The following is a 21,948-nucleotide window of genomic DNA, read 5'->3' on the forward strand; positions in this document are numbered from 1 at the left end:
AGAGATACGAATCTGCGTTCATTGATTTAGGTTGCTGATGTCGTAATATGTAAGCCATTTTCAGTTGTGATAGCTGAATGTCTACACACGACCTCTTTATCAGATAGGTTTGACAAATATCATATTTGTACCCTTTTCAGATGAAAGTGACGCTAATATCCAGACGTCTTCTAAGCTAGAGGTAACAATCAGTAATCTCCAGAAGTATACTAACTACAGTCTGCAGGTGCTTGCATTCACGAGGAAGGGTGAGGGTGTCAGGAGTGAACCTATCTACGTCAGAACCCAGGAGGATGGTAAGTCACGTGACAATAACATGAGCATCATGTGACCGACATATTACCTTCATGTTATTTCATTTGTAGCCGACCAAGTGTTTCATATGTCAATCATTGGGTTATAGCCTTCTGCACATGCCTAACATATACAGTATATTCACTCATTGATCTAGGCGATAAATTGTTATGTACATTGACATTCATATGTAATATGGGATATTCTCTCTGTAATTATGATATTGCTATCTTCTTCACAGTACCGGAGAAACCAGCGAACATAAAAGTTCTACCTGTCAATTCTAGTTCCGTTTTGGTTGCCTGGAAACCCCCTCTGTATAGCAACGGTATACTTACTAAGTATACATTGTATGTAAGAAATGGATCCGACGCGTCACAGGTACACAGCTTGATATCATCACGGCATTAGAAACAATAATTTTCTTGAAGACATTTGTGTATACTTTTAGATGACATAGATAAATATATTTTGTATTAATAACTGAAAGGAAAGCTGTCATAGTCAAAGTTGATGGTACCGGCAAAAAGCGAAATGACTTTAAATAAAGATATTGCGCATTGAGACAAGAAATCTGTTCGTCCGTCTTAGTAGAACTATCATCTATACCCAGGTTTCCGCAAGCGGCACCTCGGCTTTCAGACTGGGAATATGACGTTTTTTATTGATATACCTGACCTATATATGTATATTATTTAAATAATGTCGTCTCAGTAAAGCAAATGTCAACCTGTACTTAATGCATTTTCATCAAGAGTTAAATTTTCGTCCACACGTCGGTACTCACTACTTACATTTCCCACCAGGAGGTAGCACTTGATGTATCTCCCAGTCTGACCACGTATATGATGGCGGACCTTCCTGTTAACATGGACGTGTTCCTGTTAGTATCGGCCACCACTCGGATCGGCGAAGGGGAGAGAACTCATGTCGCACAAGCCTCACCACTAGAGAAAGGTATGAAGTTTATAAATATATTACATAGTATGACATATATCCCCAAACCAATTCTATAAACTGACCGTTGTACAAAATTCAGAATGGGTTTTGTCTATGTTTGACAAAGATGGGTTTGAATTCAATTTGAAAGTAGAATACAAACTAAGCCTTCTTACAAACTGTGTTATACATGCCATTATTCAACATATCTTGTGCTTATCGTTATGCTCACATTTTAGGAACGAGTTGATATTTTATCTTTTAATACAAGGTGAAACAAGAGGTTTAGAAATAATAATATAAAAAAACAGAAAAAAAAAAAAAAAAAAACAGAAAAAAAAAAAAAAAAAAACCCAAACAAATTGTTTAGATACGTCATGGTAAGTTATGTTTACTGACAGAATTATCATAATGGGAAAATGGTATAAATGTGTGCAAGCTCTGACCAACGTAATAGATAGGAATTATTAAAAAGTTATAAAAAAATGATGAGAATTTATTAATATTACACAAATATAATTGCATCATATGATATTTGACTATGTTTTAAACATATAAAATGTTTAAAGCATCTTTGATGATATCACAGTTGCGGCCAGGATCGCTAGTTTCTCGGACGTGTTGACGATACCATGGCAACATCCAGTGACCTTACCTTGCATGGTAGTCGGTGACCCTCCTCCGACAGTTAAGTGGATGATGAGGTGGGTGTCAAGTTCACTGCCATATTTCTATGTTAGGTATATATACATTGTAGCTCCTTGGTATATTGATTTTAAATGTAGAGATCTTTATCGGTTAAATCCTCCCCTGAAAGAATATTAAAGCGACATTTACCTTAAATTTCGCTCTCAGGAAATAGAGAGTTCAACCAATGAGTAATTAAATATCTCTATAGTAAAACAATACACGAACATGTACCGTGCTGTTTTTGTACATATTTTCGGGGTTAAAACATTGTTCACCGCAACTGTTGCTTGTAAACATGACCATGCTCAATTTATTAAGACGAAAGCCGAATTGGTCATATGTTTAGTCCTGTAACGAAGTCATATCCTTCCGTCATAAATAAACATTTTTTTTCCACAGAAGATATGACGAAAGTCCCGAGTTGCTTTCCGACTTTATTACGATCGGTAATATATGAAATATATAAAGACCATTCTCTGTTTACTCTTTTATTTTGTTAAGTAAATAGAAAGTGTTAGTTATGTAAGAAACTCTTGGAAAAAACTCCCTCTCTGATCATGCAATGCATTTGAATGTAATTTTCATAGCTTATGACTATTTCGTCATAACGATCTGGGTTTTATACCAAAATGCGTTTACCTACGAAGGATAGCCGATATAGCCTCATATTGGTCGCCATTTTATTTATGTTAAAAGTCGTGTGACTATACCTGCACAGTAAAGTGATTAATTGATGTAATCAATTATATACGTTAATATTGTTTCGTGTGATTACAGAGGCGGTGAAGTTGTTGTTAATGACCGGATCCAGGTACTGCAGAACGGTTCTCTACATATCAACTCTGTGGTGGGCGGAGATGCTGCCAATTACACTTGCAAAGCCGAGAATGTCTTTGGTTCTGATTCTATCGTGTTTGCCATCAGTGTTCAAGGTAAGGCAGATCATGTTTATATAGATGTCACTGTATATTCACTGCTTTTGTACCATGCACAAACGATAGAAAGAAAGAAAAAATCTCACATTATCAATATCTTAATTGAAATACATTATTAAGATGGATATATGCTATGCATATCGATTCTTTAATATTCAAAGATACTGCATAATGTTTTGCTGTTTTAAAAGTCTTCACAAATTGTATTTAATAGTTCATAACATTATACATATTTCAGTGGTTATACTATTTCAGAGGTTGCGCGATCTATTATATTTCTTTGCAAGATAATAAAGTTTCGACTGAGATTTATCAATCCAAACATAATAAGAAAGAAGAAATAAAATATTATAACTTTTCTTTACTGATATTGTACATATAGTATATAACGGTATGAAATATCATAGTAGTTGCATTTTCAATATTTCTTTAAACGCTACTAACATCAGTGAGCGAAAAGCTTGGAAGTGAGTAATATCGCTGTTTAATAATTGTGCTGTCTTATTTGGTCATATCCCGTCTTTTCCCTCTTCTAAACGTCTTGTCAGTTCTGATGGTATTTTTTTCTGTCGCAGATGTTCATCTATTTATGGTTATGATGAAAACAACATTGACGATACAATGTTATATCACCTAATTACCTCATATTTTAGCTTCATCTTCCGGAAAAAATACCATCAGAAATCTGTTTTTGTATGTCATTCTTAAAAATTGTAATCTCTTTTGGTATTTTCTTTTATACGGCAACGGTTTTTTGTGTGGCGACTTTCTAATATTACAGAATAACGAGGGGGGAATAACTGTAAAATTCTGACCCTGTGCTATTTGATAAATCAATTAGAAATGGTTGCATTTATTTATTTATTTTTACAGAAATATCTCTTAAAAAGTGATTTTCCTTAAAATTGTTTTACTAATTGAAAATGAAAAACAAGCGTTTTTCAAACAAGCCATTTGCTACGCAAAAATAATTTTACATGTATTCAAAGACAATGTGTTTATTGACATGTGTGACAATGCATGTACATGCAATCCATTAGTTTCTCCTTACTAAAACACTAAGACGAAACACTGGTGTCACTTAGGATTAATTTTCTCAAGGAAAATTCCGGAAAAAATCTAAATATGAAGTTGTTTAGTTGCTTCTGTTAGTAAGTTTAGACTTAAGCATTTGTCACATATTTATCATTCGTTTATGAAAAAAATATCACCCTGTCGAAAAGATGAAAGATTTACATAGTTTTGCATGTAATGTAGTTACATAAGAATGAACAAATCGGTAGCTCCCATTTTGTATTTCAGTCTTTTTTGTTTGTATGTTTTTAACTGAGTAGCAACTTTAATACATAGAATATATATTTTACTTCTACAAAATATTTGTATACCTCCTTCAGTAGCATGACGTAAATACTACCTCTTTGTTTTATATATAATCAATAACCATTGTAATTTGCATGCATAAGAGCATGAACGAGGATTCGCGCAGGTTGAAAAAAAAAGATTAACAATTCAAATATTCTAAAAAATTAAAGCAAAAAATATATAATTATTTCCAAGATTCAAAGAAACTTACACAACTGATAATTATTCCTGCATCAATGATTGTAATTGATAATCAATATATTTGCGTTTAAGCATATTTTGTGAATTTCCATGTTTAACCAAATTAGTTGTTTTGGTTGAAAATAATGCAAAGTCCGATAATTATTAAATTATTTTACAAAAACGTGATGAATTTATCTATTCAGCACCTCCCAAACCCCCGAAGCTGTTTATTGCGGCCACGACGTCATCAACGATACAGGTCAATTGGAGGTCAAGCAGTAACGGCGGAAGTCCTATACAAGGTCAGAGAAAGGTTTCAATCCTCACGAAACTACAGTTGTCACTTTCATGTTAAGCGTCATGATGATGAGGATCACAGTCATAGGATGTTAGTTCAATGCATGTGTATTTGAATCAGTATTATTTGCATGATAATGATGTGATTATGTGGTGTCAAAGAAAATAATAATAATAATAAAAATAAAATAACTAAAAAATGAAATAATTAAATAAATTTCATTGTCATCGTGCCACTTTGTGTCATGTACTGTTTGAGTAAATAAATAATGTAAAAAAACTATATGTTGTAGTTTATCATTTTTCATATCAACTCAACGTTATAACAATAAGAAATATGTTGGAGTTATGTTAATGTCAAATGAAAAGCCTTTACAATTTTGCCATTGTCCCTACACAGGATTTGAGCTGTTCTATAAGAAAGAGTTCGAGTCATGGCGGAAGATGAGACTGGGAGCCTCGAACAGGACGTACACTGCCTCGGCCCTGTTGTGTGGTACTGTCTACAGGTTTTACATTTCCGCCTACAACAGACTTGGTACCAGTGTCAACAGCGCGCAGATGACAGTCAAAACAAACGGATCAAGTAAGCATATGTTATACCAATTAATAACGAAACAATGAGTGAAATTGACTTTTTTAATTCTATAAACTATCATATTTAAATAGTTTTTACCACCCTCCAGAAGTTTAAGCCTCTGCTTTTGTCTTTTGAATTTACAATAGATATTTCCCTATACTTCGCATTAATATTTTGCTCGTAACTGTAATGACAATTTTATTAAAAACAGTGAATTAGTGACAGACGATTTAGCATTTGGACAATTCTCTAACAGTCACTGTTTAATGAACATCTGATATACATTATCTCCTGCAATAGAGGAATGGCGAGGATATACAATTTGATACAATTGATATATAGATCGTTTCTATTCGTAAGATATTTATAAATCTGTTTAAATATAAGGCATGTTCAAATATTAAAATGGACCCAATTTTATTAACCCTTAAACATAACCTCATTTCTATATATATGTTGTCACGTGCTCTATTTTAGCTCCCATCATGCCTCCTCAGAGCATGCTCCTGAAATCCATCAACACGACCTCAGTCGACCTTGACATGATGTCATGGAAAACTTCCGGTTGTCCTATCCGGTTTTATTCTGTAAAGTACCAGGTTTGGGGTGACGATGAGGTGGTCGAAGTGTCCAACAGTGTCAATAGGAATACGGTAAGGTCATTTTATAAGTGTGTGCAGTTTTACAATTCGAAACAGAAGGAATGGTGTCATTGCCAAGACACTTTTTCATGCGTATTCCCATTAAACTGCATTAAAAGGCACTAAAGTATTACTACACACCGTGGTATTATACGCGAGTAAATAGGTTTGCTGTTTAAAAATGAAAATATAGTTATGGTAGTTACACACAGGTGATATTGACAAAGGTGACTATGTATAAACTACAAAACAAAGAGTGCTTGCGGGCGATATGGCTATCCAAGCGTGTCGTAAACAGTGCATTGCCGACCTGATTGCGGTAACTGTCGTATTCTTTGAAGCATTTCATACCTATTGTGTCACTTTAACTTTTACGAAATTACTCCAGATACTTTGATTGATGGCAATGATATTATGTTCATTTCCTGTTGTTTGCATCCAAGAACTTTTGTTTTTTTGCATTAAGTTATTCTACTGTTCGGATGTTTAATTAGATATTTTCTATTGTTTCTTGTAGTCGAGTTTCACAGTGCAGGATCTACATCCGGCCACGTGGTACGTGATGGTGGTTACAGCTCATAGTGACGCAGGCTCTACAGAAAGTCACCTGAAATTCGCTACTCTCACCTATCATGGAAGTTAGTATCATTCAGTAGCAAAGTGTCACTTCCAATGCTCGAAGACGTTCACACGAACGAATTTTGCCTATATCTTGTTATCATCAAATGGAAGTTATCAAATTAATTTTGATTTTGTTTTCCATGTGAATTAGATATCTAACAATGTGGAATACTTCAACTGTACACGTATCATTTTCTATCATACAAAAGTAATAAAAATGGATTAAAATGACATGATAGATGGCGATGATCCTGTCATTTCAATATACAATGTATGTTATATCTTTAAAACAGACAAATGAACAGTAAACTTTGAGTTCTAATAATTTTTTTGTAATATAATATAGGTATATCATCACAGGACGATCCTTATGTCAATAAACACAAGATGACGAGTATAAATTAATGAATATTGTATGTGGTAGAATACAGGTAAATATTGGCACCTTAACGGTTATCAATACATAATTTACATTGTCATTTTAGGCACAATTATGCCAATATATGTTGCGCGAAAAATGGAGACACGCTTTTATGAGAAGGCACACATAATTATCCCCCTTTGTGCGGGGATAGTGGCGCTGTGTGTAATGACCGTTGGGATACTCCTTTACTGCCGTAGGAGGAGGGAAATGCATCATATTAAAGGTAGGTATACATTTTGGTATGATACACAGGATATATACATTAACGCACTACCTAGTACAAATTAGTTATGTTGATACATTCGTTAAACTATAAAAGTGTAACAACAACTAAAAATATTTTCACAGAAAACGCGTCCAACCTGCGAAGAGACATCACAGCTGAGACGTCATTGATGAATGACCTTGACAAGCGCTTAAACCTTGACCTTGACAGTAGCAGCGGAAACTCAGAGGCGTTCGGCAAGAGAAACGTTAACCTTCTGATATCTCTGAACTCTGACGACAACCTCACTGGTAACAGTCACGCGTGGTTTGGTCTCCATGACAACAGTAAAACCAATAGCGACAACGGATCTTTTGATAGATCTGGTACAGGTAAAACATTTAACATAAATTATATTTTTGTCTTTACATTTACATTGGTTTAAGTTTAGCCCGCCTTTTTATTTTATTACACAACCACTAAATAACAAGGAAGCAATTTTGATGTTAACGAAGAAAAGCTTTATGCAGATCTCGTAAAACACCGTCATTATCTAACATGCTGTATGATATTTTAGAAAAAACAAATACCCGTGTTTTTGTTTTAATTATTTTGCTAAAGATAGCACTATCTATATTGAAGAACATGCATTTGTAGTTTATTGTCGATGATCAGCTGGTTTTATTTTGGCCCATTCATATTTTATATGTTAGCGCACTGGTGAATTGGCGCACAAACAGTTTTTGCTTTAGAATAGTATATGGAAAGAATAATTAGCTCAATTATAATCTTGCGGAATGCTTCCAGCGCAAACATCAAGGAAATTAGAATACCGCGACAATATATACATTTACGGTCTTTTTTTCTCGGTGTGATGCTTTCCGATGTTGATATATTGTCAAGGACTTAAATAACTGATCACGTTTTTTTTTTATGTTTTCACAGACGAGGATGGTAACATCAACCCATACGCTACATTCAACCAACTGAAGCAGGTATTGGTGGAGAAGAATGATACAGGTAGAAATGATGACATGATGTTACCAGAGTTTGACGATATCAGTCTGGAGAAGGCACAAGCACAGAAATGTGTACGTATCAAAATGAATCGTAGCAGATAAACACAGAATCAGAGATATTTAAATGTTTTAATAAAGTATGTATATATTGTCGTAGATTCAATTTTTTTATTACCGTGACATTACGTGTATATGAATTTGTCCTTTTGTGTCAGGTGTAAAATTTTAAGGAACGATTTAGTCATGTTTACTTTTTTATGATCATTTCACAGTTTATTTCATGAAATTATACTTCAGTTCTCCTCATGACCTCCATGGCCATATATTGATACAAGCTTATTTTTTCGTTTTTTTTTTTATTAATCATAAGGGGTATCTTCAGCGTATAACTATATGAGTTATATGACTTTTAGATTTAATTAGATTTAATCAAAATAAAAATACCTATAGAATAGGTAAGAAACATATGAACATTCTGGAATTTCTCACATTTTAATACTTTGATAATGGCGAGTTTTCTCATGAGAATAAATATTCTTAAACCTTTACTGATATCCTCTTATTTATGACTCGATTTGCTTTTTACCATGGCAATGTCATATGTTATAGATGTCAACTCCATCAGAACCGTATGTGCCATTTTTCCACAAAGCCGAGCACGAGACGAGGGACCCAAATCCGCCCCTAGTGCCGATGAGAGATCAAAGCGCTAAACAGGCAGGCTACGACAACCAAGGTAAGCTTAATATACATTCTACAGTTATCTGCACGCTACGGTTTGGTTTGTTTGTTTTTGTTTAACGTCCAGTTAACAGCCAGGGTCATTTAAGGACGTGCCAGGTTTTGGAGGTGGAGGAAAGCCGGAGTACCCGGAGAAAAACCACCGACCTAGTCAGTACCTGGCAACTGCCCCACATAGGTTTCGAACTCGCAACCCAGAGGTGGAGGGCTTGTGATAAGGTGTCGGGACACCTTAACCACTCGGCCACCGCGGCACGCTACGGACCACTTTCTTATATCTGGATACACATTTCCTGGATATTGCTCTATTCATGTTTGCTCTTCATAACTAATACAGGTCAATCGACGAGGGGCCGCGGTGGCCGAGTGGTTAATGTGTCCCGACACTTTATCACTAGCCCTCCACCTCTGGGTTGCGAGTTCGAAACCTACGTGGGGCAGTTGCCAGGTACTGACCGTAGGAAGGTGGTTTTTCTCCGGATACTCCGGCTTTCCTCTACTCCAAAACCTAGCACGTCCTTAAATGACCCTGGCTGTTAATAGGACGTTAAATAAAAACAAACCAATGGTCAATCGACGATATAGTTATAAAGAAGGATCAAACTTACAAAAAATATCATGATGAGCTGTGTGTTAATTTCCATTTGGAAAAAAACTTTCATCGCAATTCTATATGCATCCAAGACATCAATATATTCTATATACTTTGATGTCTTTGTACCTATCTTACTCCCTTTGACGCTTATATAGTACACATCGTCTATTCGTTATGGTATGTGTTAATTTCACCCCCGTTTGATGATCTGAAGTTTTGTTTTAAATTCATCTTATTTTGTCTTCGCCGCCCACGTGCTTGTTTATGATCCTAAATTACCACAGCCGTCGATTGGCTGTTAAGCCCAAACAAGCAAACAAAAAACCAAACAAATATATGTATGATCTTATTATGATTACTATATAGTATTAGCTATAAGTCTTATCGATATTTAAAAAAATATTTCAGGGCTGATACTGAGTCCCCGGAAGTATGCCAGCGCCGAACAGATTCACGCGCTGTTCACACAATGTCCACCTAGACCCCATAGTACTTACGGCAAATCAAAATCAGGATCACATGGAAGTTCTGATGAGAAAGGTAAGCAAACAACTGTAGTAATTCGTACATCAATGTTACAGGATGTTGGGAAATTTTATTCCAGAATTTGGAAGTAAAACCAATATGATATATTAGTTATTTTGTAAGAGAGGATATATTTTGTTCAACACTTCCGATGGGATTCAAAAAGGGATTCCGGGCAAATTGACTAATACTCAGCCGAATTTGCATAAGAGAAAATCTGTCTAATCGAATACCAGGGTAGCATACTCCATAGCCGAGTCCGTAGGTACCAATGTTACATACTCCCTCGTCAAATCAGTACTACCAGACTACCAGGGTAAATACGCCCTTGTTCAGGCAGTAGTACCATGGTAACATACTCCCTAGGCGAGTCAGTAGTACTATGGTAACATACTCCCTAGTCTAGTCAGTATTACCATGGTAACATACTCCCTAGTCTAGTCAGTAGTACCATAGTAACATACTCCCTAGTCTAGTCAGTAGTACCATGGTAACATACTCCCTAGTCTATTAAGTAGTACCATGGTAACATACTCCCTAGTCAAATCAGTAGTACCAGGGTAACAGACTCCATAGTCTAGTCAGTAGTACCATGGTAACAGACTCCCTAGTCTAGTCAGTAGTACCATGGTAACATACTCTCTAGTCGGATCAGTAGTACCAGGGTGACTTACTTTCTAGTATAAAAGGTAGAAGGCAGCAATAATCCTTTTAGGTTGATACTTACCGAGCTCCCAATGGAACTTGGGAAAACATTTTTGACATATAAAGATGGCAAATACATGCAAATGTACGATAATGATGGGACACATAAAAAATTACCACCGGACGTATTCGAAAAGATTTGACAACGTAGTACACTGAGATTTGTTAAAAGTGCTTTTATGTCTTCTGTACAATCATTCAATAGGAAGTCAAAGACATAGCGTTATTTCGAGTGTGACGACAGTTTCATCCAGCCGAGATGAATTACTGGAAGCTCTGGAGAATGCACGGAAGAACCCGCCACCTCCCGTGGTGTACGAGTCTCCACAGGACTCCAGTTCCGGTCCAACAGATAGCTCAGTAGCCACGGAGCCGGGTATCGTACAATTCACCCAGTCACCTCCCAAACCTAATGAACAGAGGCAGGCAGCATGCGAAGTCCCGGGCTACGAGTGTGAGTTTCCCAACTTTTATGCCCGAATAACAATGTGTTCATTTGATTTCCTCTAAGTTGTCAGTTTCGCCTCATCTTTATTGTAATATTATTTTTGTGCGCGATAGACAAAACCGGCATTACATATATTTGAAGTAGCTACCTACTACGTATCGATTGTTATTCCTGTGCGTTTAATTTAAAATTCTAAAGAAAAAATATGTTATTGAGCGATTATACATGATATTTATAATAAATGGATGCACTTTTTATTTTTGTCAATACAGGTGCCCAAGGCAAACCGAAACGTTCCATGAAGAAGGAAGCTGAAAGTGACACGACAGATCGTGAAACTACAGACGCTCCACGTGAGACATTCCACCCGCGCAGGACGCGTGGTCGTCACCGTGGTAAACAGCGGGGGACAATCGCCAAGCGCCAAATCATTCCAGCATTCGTACCAAGGTCAGTTGATAAAAAAAAAACCAGCAGCAACAATTCATAATTCAATTTCTTTACTATCAGCAAGAAGATATTCTTATCATTCTTTAATAAGACTATTCATTACATTTCTACCAGTGAAATATCGAAAATTAGTCATTCTACAAAAGTGATATTTTTCAGAAGTGTATGAAAAAGTGATAATTTACTAATGGAAATATACTATTTTGTCTGATTTGATCAAAGCACTGTTAACACATGACAATGGGAGAACTGTAAAGTTGCCCCGTAAATTTTGCTATAACATGTAATAAACAGAATATTCTACAGTATCCTCAGTAATACCAAAATGTATTTCACTTTGTGGATAACATTTAGACACTTTGTGCTTATGATACACAATCGTGAAAAATCCAAATGTTGGCCCCACTCGTGAAATACATTTGGTATTGCTGAAGATACTGTTAGATATTGTCTTTTAATGCACGTTTTAACCTTCTTTATTTCAGGTGTATGGAAATCAGTTAAATCATGTAGTGTAGAGTGATGATTTTAACGTATTCAATGTCATTATGAAGTGATTCACCAACATCAATTAAGCCTGTTATTAAATTTTCAACTTTGTGATTCAGTTTGTTTTATTCCTAATTCCATTGGCCGCTACACTGTCGTATCTCTTAATAGTAGTTCATATCAAATTTGATTGACAGAACTCATAGTAGGACGAGTACCACTAGTAGTGAGGAAGTCACGTATACGTTTGGTGGGCGGGATTCCCCACACTCCACTAGTCCGCTAGATGGCGCCTATCAATCATATCGGAAGGCAGCTGAGAAGAAGAAAGGTAGGTATCGATTACGTACAGAGGTATATTTGTTATATACGATAAAATGATGCACAGAATTAAATCAAAAGGAAAAGTATCCAAAAATTGAATGTTTCATTTTGCGCTAAATTTTATTTCGGCTCTTTGGGTCAGTTATTGTCGATGTTCTTCCTTGTTTTGAACTATTGTTGAAATTACAATGTAAAAGAAATGTTTAATCAAATATCAAATACAAAATATTGACAGGTGATTGTTGATAACGGTGTTATTAATGTGATATTACCAGGTGTGAGGGCAGTGGGTCGGAGCACCCCGCACGTGCGAACAAGGTATGACACAACATTAGCCACGCCTGGCACGGACGAACACCGCCCACTTGTCATGTCGCTCGCCGGTCAGTCAATGACCAGTCCGGCGGAGGAGGATGAAGATGCCGTCAGTCTTTTGGACAGGTAATTGTGTTTAGTTTATCACTTGTTGATCGCCTTTATGACTTGTTTCGAGATTTCGCTTTTCAAGCTATAGTCAGTGTTCTGTCGGCCTTAGTTAATCACTGATTATCGCCTATATGACTCTAGCTGGTTTAAGGTTTCGTCTTAACAACTGTAGTCGGTGTTCTATTGGTCTAAGTTGACGACTAGTTTATATCCTACAAGATCCACCTTTTGCTTGCTTCGTCTCACCTACTATAGTAAGTGTTCTGACGGCGACATAGGAAGTGTGTATACCAGCAAGGAATGAGGGAGATTTGTTATATATTGTAGACCTTCCATATATATGCTTTATTATTAATGCTTGTCAAATTAAACTTCAAACACATGTGTGATACTCCATTGAATATAAACTCAGAAATATACATGAGTAGTTTCATCATGCCACGGTTTCTATAATTTTTCATTTACGATATTAGTGTTAAATTCTGATAAAAAACCACATTATTATTTTACAGTAATATATGCTTTAATTATTTTACGATATTGCAGGTACTACCGACCGGTTCCCGATGATGACGAGATTGCCGACAGCAGTTCTGCTCAAAGAAAGAAAAAGGGCGATAAAGGCTACACCGATGATTTTACTATAGTATAACAGGATTTCAAAGGTTACACAGCTGACGTCACAACGGTACAAGTTGAAAGGAGAAATGCTACACGGAGTGTCAGAGCTCAGGATATTGGTCACGCTCCGAAGTCTAACGTACTTTCTACACTTTCCTGTCGTTTGTCAATTACGGACTAGGAGAAATGGTACCGTACGGAAAACACTTTATATTCATTTCAATAAGTGCAAAAAATGCCATTTGACAATATAAAGAGTTGACCTATTGCATATTATATGAGTGTTGAACATATGGCTGATTCGTGCTGGCTCACTTCGGGATGCTCATGTTGGAGTCAATAAAACAATACGTCTGAAGTTATCTGCCCTTCGCGAGCGTGACCTTGGAATGGTGAGGTCACTTATGTAATCGACATCATTGCTTTTACATTCCGGGATCATAAAAGTGCAATAGAAAACATTGTTGATTAAATTAATCCTTGTTGTGATTTTGATATTTGAATACATTGATTTAGCAGCTAGTTGATAACATGACCGATACAAGTGGCTGTTGTCAATGTTGATTCATGCTTTCACCCTTTGCTTTCGGGCCATTTTCATCTAATTATAATGTACATGTATTCATAAGTCATGAAATTGACATACCTGTAATTGATCATAATTGCTTTAGCGGCCATGTGAACATTTAGTGTTGCGCATTCCGCAATATGCGCAAGTCTTTTAAGGACAAACATGACCGATCTATTCAAATGAGCCAGATAATTGAAAACTAATACGAAAAGAAGGCTCAGAATCTGAGGTATGCGTATCTACATGTGTTGCGTTACGTCATCAGATGATATTTACTTGTGGCTTGTCATAACGAACATTATTTGACAAGTAAATAAAATAAGAAACCCAAATATATGTCACTTGAAAGACATGTAAAGAATCCGAGGCGTTGCTACGGTGATTACTTTTGGAATCGAAGTTGATATATCTTCAACAGACATAAGAATTAAGAATTATTTTCTCATTCCTGTAAGGATTTCCAGAGTCATCTTAATTTATTGACGTTGCATGTCTAGGCACTTTATTTGATCAAAGATGTTGGTTATGATTCTGTTTCCAAATGGTAAAGAACATGTTAGTGAAAACTTGAAAAAAGGGTGTGAAGGAAATCATTATTTAGTGTATACAATGTTCTACTTTAAATTGTGATACCATGTAATGTCGTTAGGAAATCCAAAAGTGCCGTTCGGAGGGCACATATTAACGTTCAGAAGTCACACTATATTGTCGTTCGGAAATAAGATATTTAAAATGTACGTTAATCTGTATCGCGATGTTGTGTCTGGATATTCGAATAGCTTATTACGTTCCATTTTTTTCCTCACGCGATATTAGGGACATTAAGTGCAATATTATATATAATATACGTGTAATATTCAACTGCTTCATTTACTTCTCGAAAAGAACAATGCTATTTATATACCGAGCAGTTATTCATACAAACTGAAATATAATGTTGGCCTTCATGTTGGTACATTTATAAACTTTTATTTATTTTACAAAAATGAAGTATTTATGTTAAATATTTTTTAGCAAACCTAGTCAGTCCTTCCACTGCCAGTATTATCCCGCCATGTATAATTGGATAAACCATATTTGAGTGTTGTTGACTATCCAAATAAAACGACGGCTTCTTACTAGATCAATATAGAATCAATGATAATCATTTCGAGAAAAAATACCAATATTCTTTATCATCGTATCACCGTTAATGATAATTTTTTCCTTGGAAGGTAATGGAAGTTTTTATTCATTTTTTTATCTTTGTATGTATCTACACATGCTCAATGCTACAGTGCTCTTGTCACACGCTTCCTGTTACAGTCCCCTTCCGTAACTCAAGTTATCTCACTTTATCTGCTAAAAACATTATGATATTCCTTGATATATTTAAGGTTTGCACGTTTGGTGAGCAAAACAGTGTATTAAAGCGTTTTTGTGAATCAGTTGTTATAAGGTTCTGCCTATGAATCGGCAACATGTAATTGTATGCAGCGATGTTGTAAAATAATATGAGTATTAGAAATGGCATCATGCGAGATTTCAATGAAATATTTTAATTATTTGCAAAGCGAATTATGCTATTCTGCATACACTTAACATCTTGTAATTGATGTGTTATGCCCTAAATACATTTACGAATGTTAAATATTGTATTTGGCATTATGAACGATATATTTCAAAGAAATATTGCAAAGAGTCATACTTTATTTGTTAATTAATTTTAGATAGTTGTATAGATAATATAGTTCGTTTTGCCTGTTAGTAAGCTTTTCCCTGTTAGTAATTGTCACTTATAGTATTGCTGACATTATTTAAGGATATGTATATATATAGTAGATTGTGAGTGCGTATGTACAATATTTGCATTATTTATCATGTATATACAAAAATATCAAATGTTCTGCAAATTATTAATACTTTATAGCATTGTCCTTACTTATCAGCATTATTTCTTGCTGGGTTTGTATATAGTTTTATTCGTGCTAATTGGACGTCTGCACCAATTATTTTACAGAAGACTGATCAAACAATTATCGGTAAAACCAGCATTGATTGCTAGCATTTTTATATGTTAAGGACAACATAACTGGTAATCGAATGGTCAAAAAATACACACAAGATTGTTCAAGTTGCAACAAACATATGACGAGGTTTTAAGACGCAATGTCCATATTAGAAAATCGTTTTATTCTACTAAATTTGTATATTATATCATTGTTTACTTGTGAAATTTCTGCAAAACAACCATTACGTTGAAATCGATGAAATATCTTTAAAACGCTTCAACACTCAACAGGCAAGTATAGTTTTAGCAGCTTGCAATAATTATATTTCCCACTAAAATATATTCTTTTTTAATTGTAAGGTCAGGTGTTTATTTTTCCCCCTATAACTCTATAACATATAATGCATATTCAAGTTAACCTTTATATAGTAGTTTAAATGAAACTACTTTAGTAGAAATCCACTCGATGGATTCTTTTTCTCTTATACCTTTTTTGCGCCGCTGTGTCAGTCAATCAAAAGATTTCTTTTACGTTATGGACTGCAAACACAATTTAGTAAGCCAATGAAAATGCTTGTTACAAGCAAGATAGATAATATTAAACTAAGTAAATATTGTTGTTTCTTAAAGATACATATCAAAACGTTTAATCTATTTGTAAAGTGCTTATAGACGTCGCTATGTCAAATGCACACCTTGTTTAAAACAATCATGTGTATTTAAGCTCGTCCTCCGTCATTAAGTTAATAAGTTGTCATGTCTTACCGGCTAGCAATGGTCAGATTTGATGCCTGGAGCATAATTTCCTGAACTTCGAACAGCCCCATACATACATGCTCGTGTACTTTCTATCGGTTCCTTCAACTTGTACAGGATAGGTAAAGTCCAAAATGTTCCGTATATTGTAACGCTATTCAATGTGAATTTCCAAGATGGCGACCTTTCTAAAAAAAAATACGCTTCAATTAAAACAAAAATTATACGAACTAACTACTCGCTGATATATTTATATGTTTACATTTGCTTTGAAAAAAAAAACCCACTTTGAAATGCAAAATGAATGCAGCATTACAGCCCCACCATTTTGGATCTAAGCGGTTATATTCAGAAAACGGAGCACCCAAATCGGACACAGGAGTCATGCCAGTACAATTGGTCCGAACTCGATAAAGAATACACATTAAAAATTGATATTCTAAATCAAAACAAGATGATAAAGAAAAAAAGATGTGATCCTCGACCGAAGGGCGTTATTCGAAAAAGAACGGGCTGATCTTTTGTATGCATTTGTCTGTTTACTGAAGGAAATATTTTATCTAAAAGACATGTACTCTCTATCACGTTAATTGTACATAAAAACCATATGCGTCTGTGCAACGTTGAATCTACTAATCTAATATATAATTCAGAGAAAAGGGGATTTATAATTTAACGTTATATTATTCAAAGTAGAATATGTTGGTGTTTGTACAAAGAAACAAATAACTGCTATTGTTATCTTGCCTATAGTTTCCAATACATTCCAATTTTACAAAAAAATTACACTTGAAAATATGTTGGATGGAAAAAGCAATCGTAATGTATGCATCATTGTTTACACGTGACAGCGATTTATATATATTTCCATAATAGCGTTATTTACTTCAAACATTCCAAAAATCAGCAAAATATGTGCGATTCAAAATTCCTTGGATAACATTAAAGGTTTTAATCCAATTCGGATACATGTCATATGGGATAAGGTATTATTAGATTGCACATATTTTGATGAAAAAAAAGTTACACCTTAGATAATGTGGCTTGTGATTCGGCGATAAAGCCATCAATTATTTGCGCCATCGCCAAATTTCAATTATCTCCCCTTAATTTCAACTATACTCGACAATCAATAATTCATAATTTAAAAATCAATATATCCAAAAAAAATTCATACTGAAATATTATTGTTTTATTTATTTAGATTTTGATTTGGAACGAATGCAGTTAAAAACGATTACTGTAGGTAATTTAAAAAAAACCTGATTGACAACTGGCAGCGGTTTTAAAGGGCGTTAAAACAGCTCTCGATATTATTTGTGAGGTTTTTATCTTTATATAACATGATCATTTTTGGATGACTTAATTCAGCTTTAATTCAAAAGAAACCGAAATTAAAATTGTTGAAATTTCCATAGTCAGGTAGGTTGCCTTGTATCTTCTCGCCTTCGGTTGGGGTATTGAACCCCGACTGTCTTTTTTGAAAACCGAGTGTTCTATTCACTGCGCCTCCTGACCACGCAATAAAACATTTTAGTGTCACTGTGTTTTAATTTAATGAGCACATGCAATATGTAGAAAATACACGTCCAAGTATGAAATATGCAGCTAATAATGCAACATTAATATATTAACACTTGTTCAATGATTTCGTCATATTATTTTTAATCTAAGGGAGATCAAAGACAATTATTAAACAATTCACTACATTTGTATATTGATCACGTATACTTTGGTGAGCAATATATTTGCATTTTATGTTCGTTATATCGACGTTTTTTAATGTCACCAGAACACTTTAATAGTGGAATGTGAGAAACATACCGAATTATTAGAAGAAGAAAAATTGAGTAATCGATGTTTGAATATTCGCGAATATTTCGAATAAATCAATTCTTAAGTCTTTTGATTGTGATATAACTAAGGTGAATACATCTCGATATCGTGATTATTTGTTTTTTTGTAATATGAATTTACACCTTTTACACAGAATTCTTGGAGGAAAAAATATCAAGTAATCGATATTTAAATATTCTCGAAAATGCAAAAAAAAAGCAATGTTTAAGTCTATTGATATCGTTATAACTAAGGTGAATACATCTCGATATTTCGATTTTTTGTTGTTTGTAATATGGGAGAATTTACACCTTTTACACACTTGATTTTTGGCGGAATGTTATCACTTATATACTGCCTTAACTGTGATCAACTACACCACCCAAGAATCATATGCAATGTTTTGATCGTGAGTTAAGAAATACATTCATCTTTTTCAATAGCGGCCTCTTTTTCATGATTCATGAATCATCTTTGTCAACATGTGACATCGTCAATCATTTATTCTCTGCAAACATTTTACATTTTACAAATCATGGCTGTTCTTAATTTCATGGTAAATGTATCATTGTTTATATGTAATTTGAAACCTTTCCAATAAATAATAGATTCGGCCATAATATCATATCATTAGAAATTGGCATTATCTCTCATCAATCAATTCATACTGGACGATATAATCATATAATGTTTCATTCGATCTAAGATTTTACAATGTGTCACTGGATTTGAAATCTTATATTATCTCATTGGAAATGATATGCTTCTTTCAGATGCTTAATGTCAGGTCTTTAATTCTCAAGCTCTATTCGTTTGGTCACACGACATCAATCATTATCAATGAAAGTAACTGGTAACAATAGCATGCACGTAACATTTACACGAAAATCTCCCTTAAATATATGACTTTGAAATGGAAATGAAATAAACAAAAATAAAACTGTCCTTTCTTCGTTTACTTTGATTGACATTTTAAAAAATCTCTGAGCTAAGTACAAATGCATTGTGTCAGATTAGAACGCGAGGCGTAATGTGAAATGTATGGCAATGCATAAGAGATAGAACACGTACAACCCACCGCCTGCAACATAACAATCAAATATCTTTCAGATTTCTTAAAATAAACATTTGCATTTATAAACCTATATTCATGAACATGCTCTTTTGAAAACACACTATTGCGTTGAATAGTACTCACGGGCGTGTTCCAATCTGAAAACAAAATGATAACGTGTGTCATTGAAACACGACATCTATATAATATGATCAATGTTTCATTAAATCATTAATGAAATGGGTTTGTGCAATATTTTTTTTTTTTTTTAATTATTATATGTTGCTTTTAATATCAATATTTCTGATAAGTACTCATTCTTTCAATACGTCTTTTATACCACTACCTTGTATTAAAACTTCTCAGATAAGTTAGTAAAAATATTTCTCAATGATACTGGCTAAGCAATCTGTATGATATTTCTTTTATGTTTATATTGCATAAATGAGGTTTTCCCATACTGTCTCATACTGATAAATTAAATATTTTATATATAACTTCATTGAATAACACTTATTTTATCTTATTGTTAGGTCATTGTTATATACATTACGACACAAAAATTGTATACTGTAACATGGCGATGTGTTTTTAATTATATATGTATTACTTATGTGAATATGTATATGGAAAGAATGATCAGTATCGGAATACTACATTTTAAACATGTGTTCCGATATTGAATGTTAAATCTATAACGAGGATCCTCCCAACCCATTGTATCACTATCCTCTCGATAGATAATGGAGGCGGGTGTCGTATTTACTTAAATGCTTAGATATTGGTTATTTGTTTTTACAGACGTTGGTTGTGATTGGTCTATTTAATTTATACAGATTTAGACTGTTGATGTCGTACTCTAGAGTGTCATGCCAAAATGTCCAGCGGTTGATTTTGTCTAAACACATACTGTATGTGCTTGTTTAATGAAACCTTTATCAAATATCATAAACAGTTGTTTTTTTCAAAATGTTTTATTGCGAATTTATTATGATGACTTTCTTTACAAAAATATAAATTGAAATGTGATCGGAAATGAATGTACGGTGGGTTGTTTCCCTTTGGAATAATGTCAGTCGTATAATGCGTGACTGGCAAAATTAACATAAATGCAAATTAAAATATTTTTGATGTCTTATAAAATGAAAAATTTGGAAAAAAACTTTGTAAAGAAAATAGATCTAAATGTAGAAATTTATATTCACTGAAAGTTTTTGCGCGCTAAGAAAATCGTGTATGAGAAGGTTCTGGATGATGAAAGATTGATGTATGATACTGCAATCTTGAATAACAATAATCTTATTATTTAAACTTATTATCATGTTAATTATGATGTTTTACCTGCCCATTGAGTGTCTCAAGAAGTTTATTTTTTGTTTCAAGTAATTATTGAAACTATGCTTTACATCTATTTGCCACTGTTATTTTTTTGAGGAACTGTTGAATTCATTAATCGGTCACGCAGTCAATTGTCGATTCAGAGACCAACCAGACAAACGCAGTGACGTCATAATTTCGGACTGATTTTAATTGTTGATTAGTACAATTATCTTTCATCATACAGATTCAGTGTATTGTTTTACTACAAATGTCTGCTGTTTCGCACAGGTACCAAGTACACTGCTTCTATGTAAACGTTAGGATTACTACAATAATTTTTTTATAGTAAATTTACAGTAAAGCTCAATATGTTTTGATTAAATTTTTGTTTGGCGGAATTGTAATTTAGCTAAAAGCATGTACCTTATGCTACCAATGGTATGTTTACTTACATGCAAATTAGAGTTACGTCCCTTTAACTAAATGTCTAGGCTGTCGTTGGGTAAACGGAAACATAACAACGTTTTAGATAAAGGGCGATAACTCTAGTATGCTTTATAACCTGATTGCATACTTCATGTCCCATCATATCTCTCTCATTACATCCATGTCAGAGGTTACGTCTGCAGTCAGAAAGGAGACAGGTATACCGAGACATAAAATGGCTATGAAATAAAATATAAAAAATCTAATATTTGTTTTTTCGTCTTTTTGTGAATATAATTAATGTAATCTTTATTTATTTTATAACAATTGCGAAACATGTTATATCAACCTATATTAATCACGCTTGTTGGCCCGGATGGAAGTGCGCGAGAGGTCTTAATGTGGGAGGAAATAAACTCACGTGGTCAGGCAGGTGACCCATACCTTTTCACGTCCGATCGTCTAGGTTAAAGGCACTCTG

General features: G+C 34.2%; 1 protein-coding gene across 1 annotated transcript in view; it reads left to right on the top strand.

Annotated features, from left to right (window-relative positions):
• LOC117340554 (Down syndrome cell adhesion molecule homolog) overlaps nucleotides 1-21,730 on the top strand; it is a 49,075-nt gene extending 27,345 nt beyond the window's left edge. Inside the window, exons 20-39 of the mRNA XM_033902313.1 lie at nucleotides 141-296; nucleotides 536-675; nucleotides 1,101-1,251; nucleotides 1,823-1,937; nucleotides 2,701-2,855; nucleotides 3,308-3,325; nucleotides 4,607-4,705; nucleotides 5,101-5,286; nucleotides 5,758-5,933; nucleotides 6,439-6,559; nucleotides 7,028-7,189; nucleotides 7,315-7,557; nucleotides 8,117-8,262; nucleotides 8,800-8,926; nucleotides 9,935-10,066; nucleotides 10,962-11,210; nucleotides 11,477-11,654; nucleotides 12,341-12,474; nucleotides 12,743-12,908; nucleotides 13,440-21,730. Coding sequence (XP_033758204.1) covers nucleotides 141-296; nucleotides 536-675; nucleotides 1,101-1,251; nucleotides 1,823-1,937; nucleotides 2,701-2,855; nucleotides 3,308-3,325; nucleotides 4,607-4,705; nucleotides 5,101-5,286; nucleotides 5,758-5,933; nucleotides 6,439-6,559; nucleotides 7,028-7,189; nucleotides 7,315-7,557; nucleotides 8,117-8,262; nucleotides 8,800-8,926; nucleotides 9,935-10,066; nucleotides 10,962-11,210; nucleotides 11,477-11,654; nucleotides 12,341-12,474; nucleotides 12,743-12,908; nucleotides 13,440-13,545 — 2,960 coding nt within the window. The 3' untranslated portion in view covers nucleotides 13,546-21,730. The remainder of the gene's footprint in view (nucleotides 1-140; nucleotides 297-535; nucleotides 676-1,100; nucleotides 1,252-1,822; nucleotides 1,938-2,700; nucleotides 2,856-3,307; nucleotides 3,326-4,606; nucleotides 4,706-5,100; nucleotides 5,287-5,757; nucleotides 5,934-6,438; nucleotides 6,560-7,027; nucleotides 7,190-7,314; nucleotides 7,558-8,116; nucleotides 8,263-8,799; nucleotides 8,927-9,934; nucleotides 10,067-10,961; nucleotides 11,211-11,476; nucleotides 11,655-12,340; nucleotides 12,475-12,742; nucleotides 12,909-13,439) is intronic.
• Nucleotides 21,731-21,948: the final 218 nt, after the last annotated feature.

The sequence above is a fragment of the Pecten maximus genome, chromosome 13, assembly GCF_902652985.1.
Source record: "Pecten maximus chromosome 13, xPecMax1.1, whole genome shotgun sequence".
Lineage (NCBI taxonomy): Eukaryota > Metazoa > Mollusca > Bivalvia > Pectinida > Pectinidae > Pecten > Pecten maximus.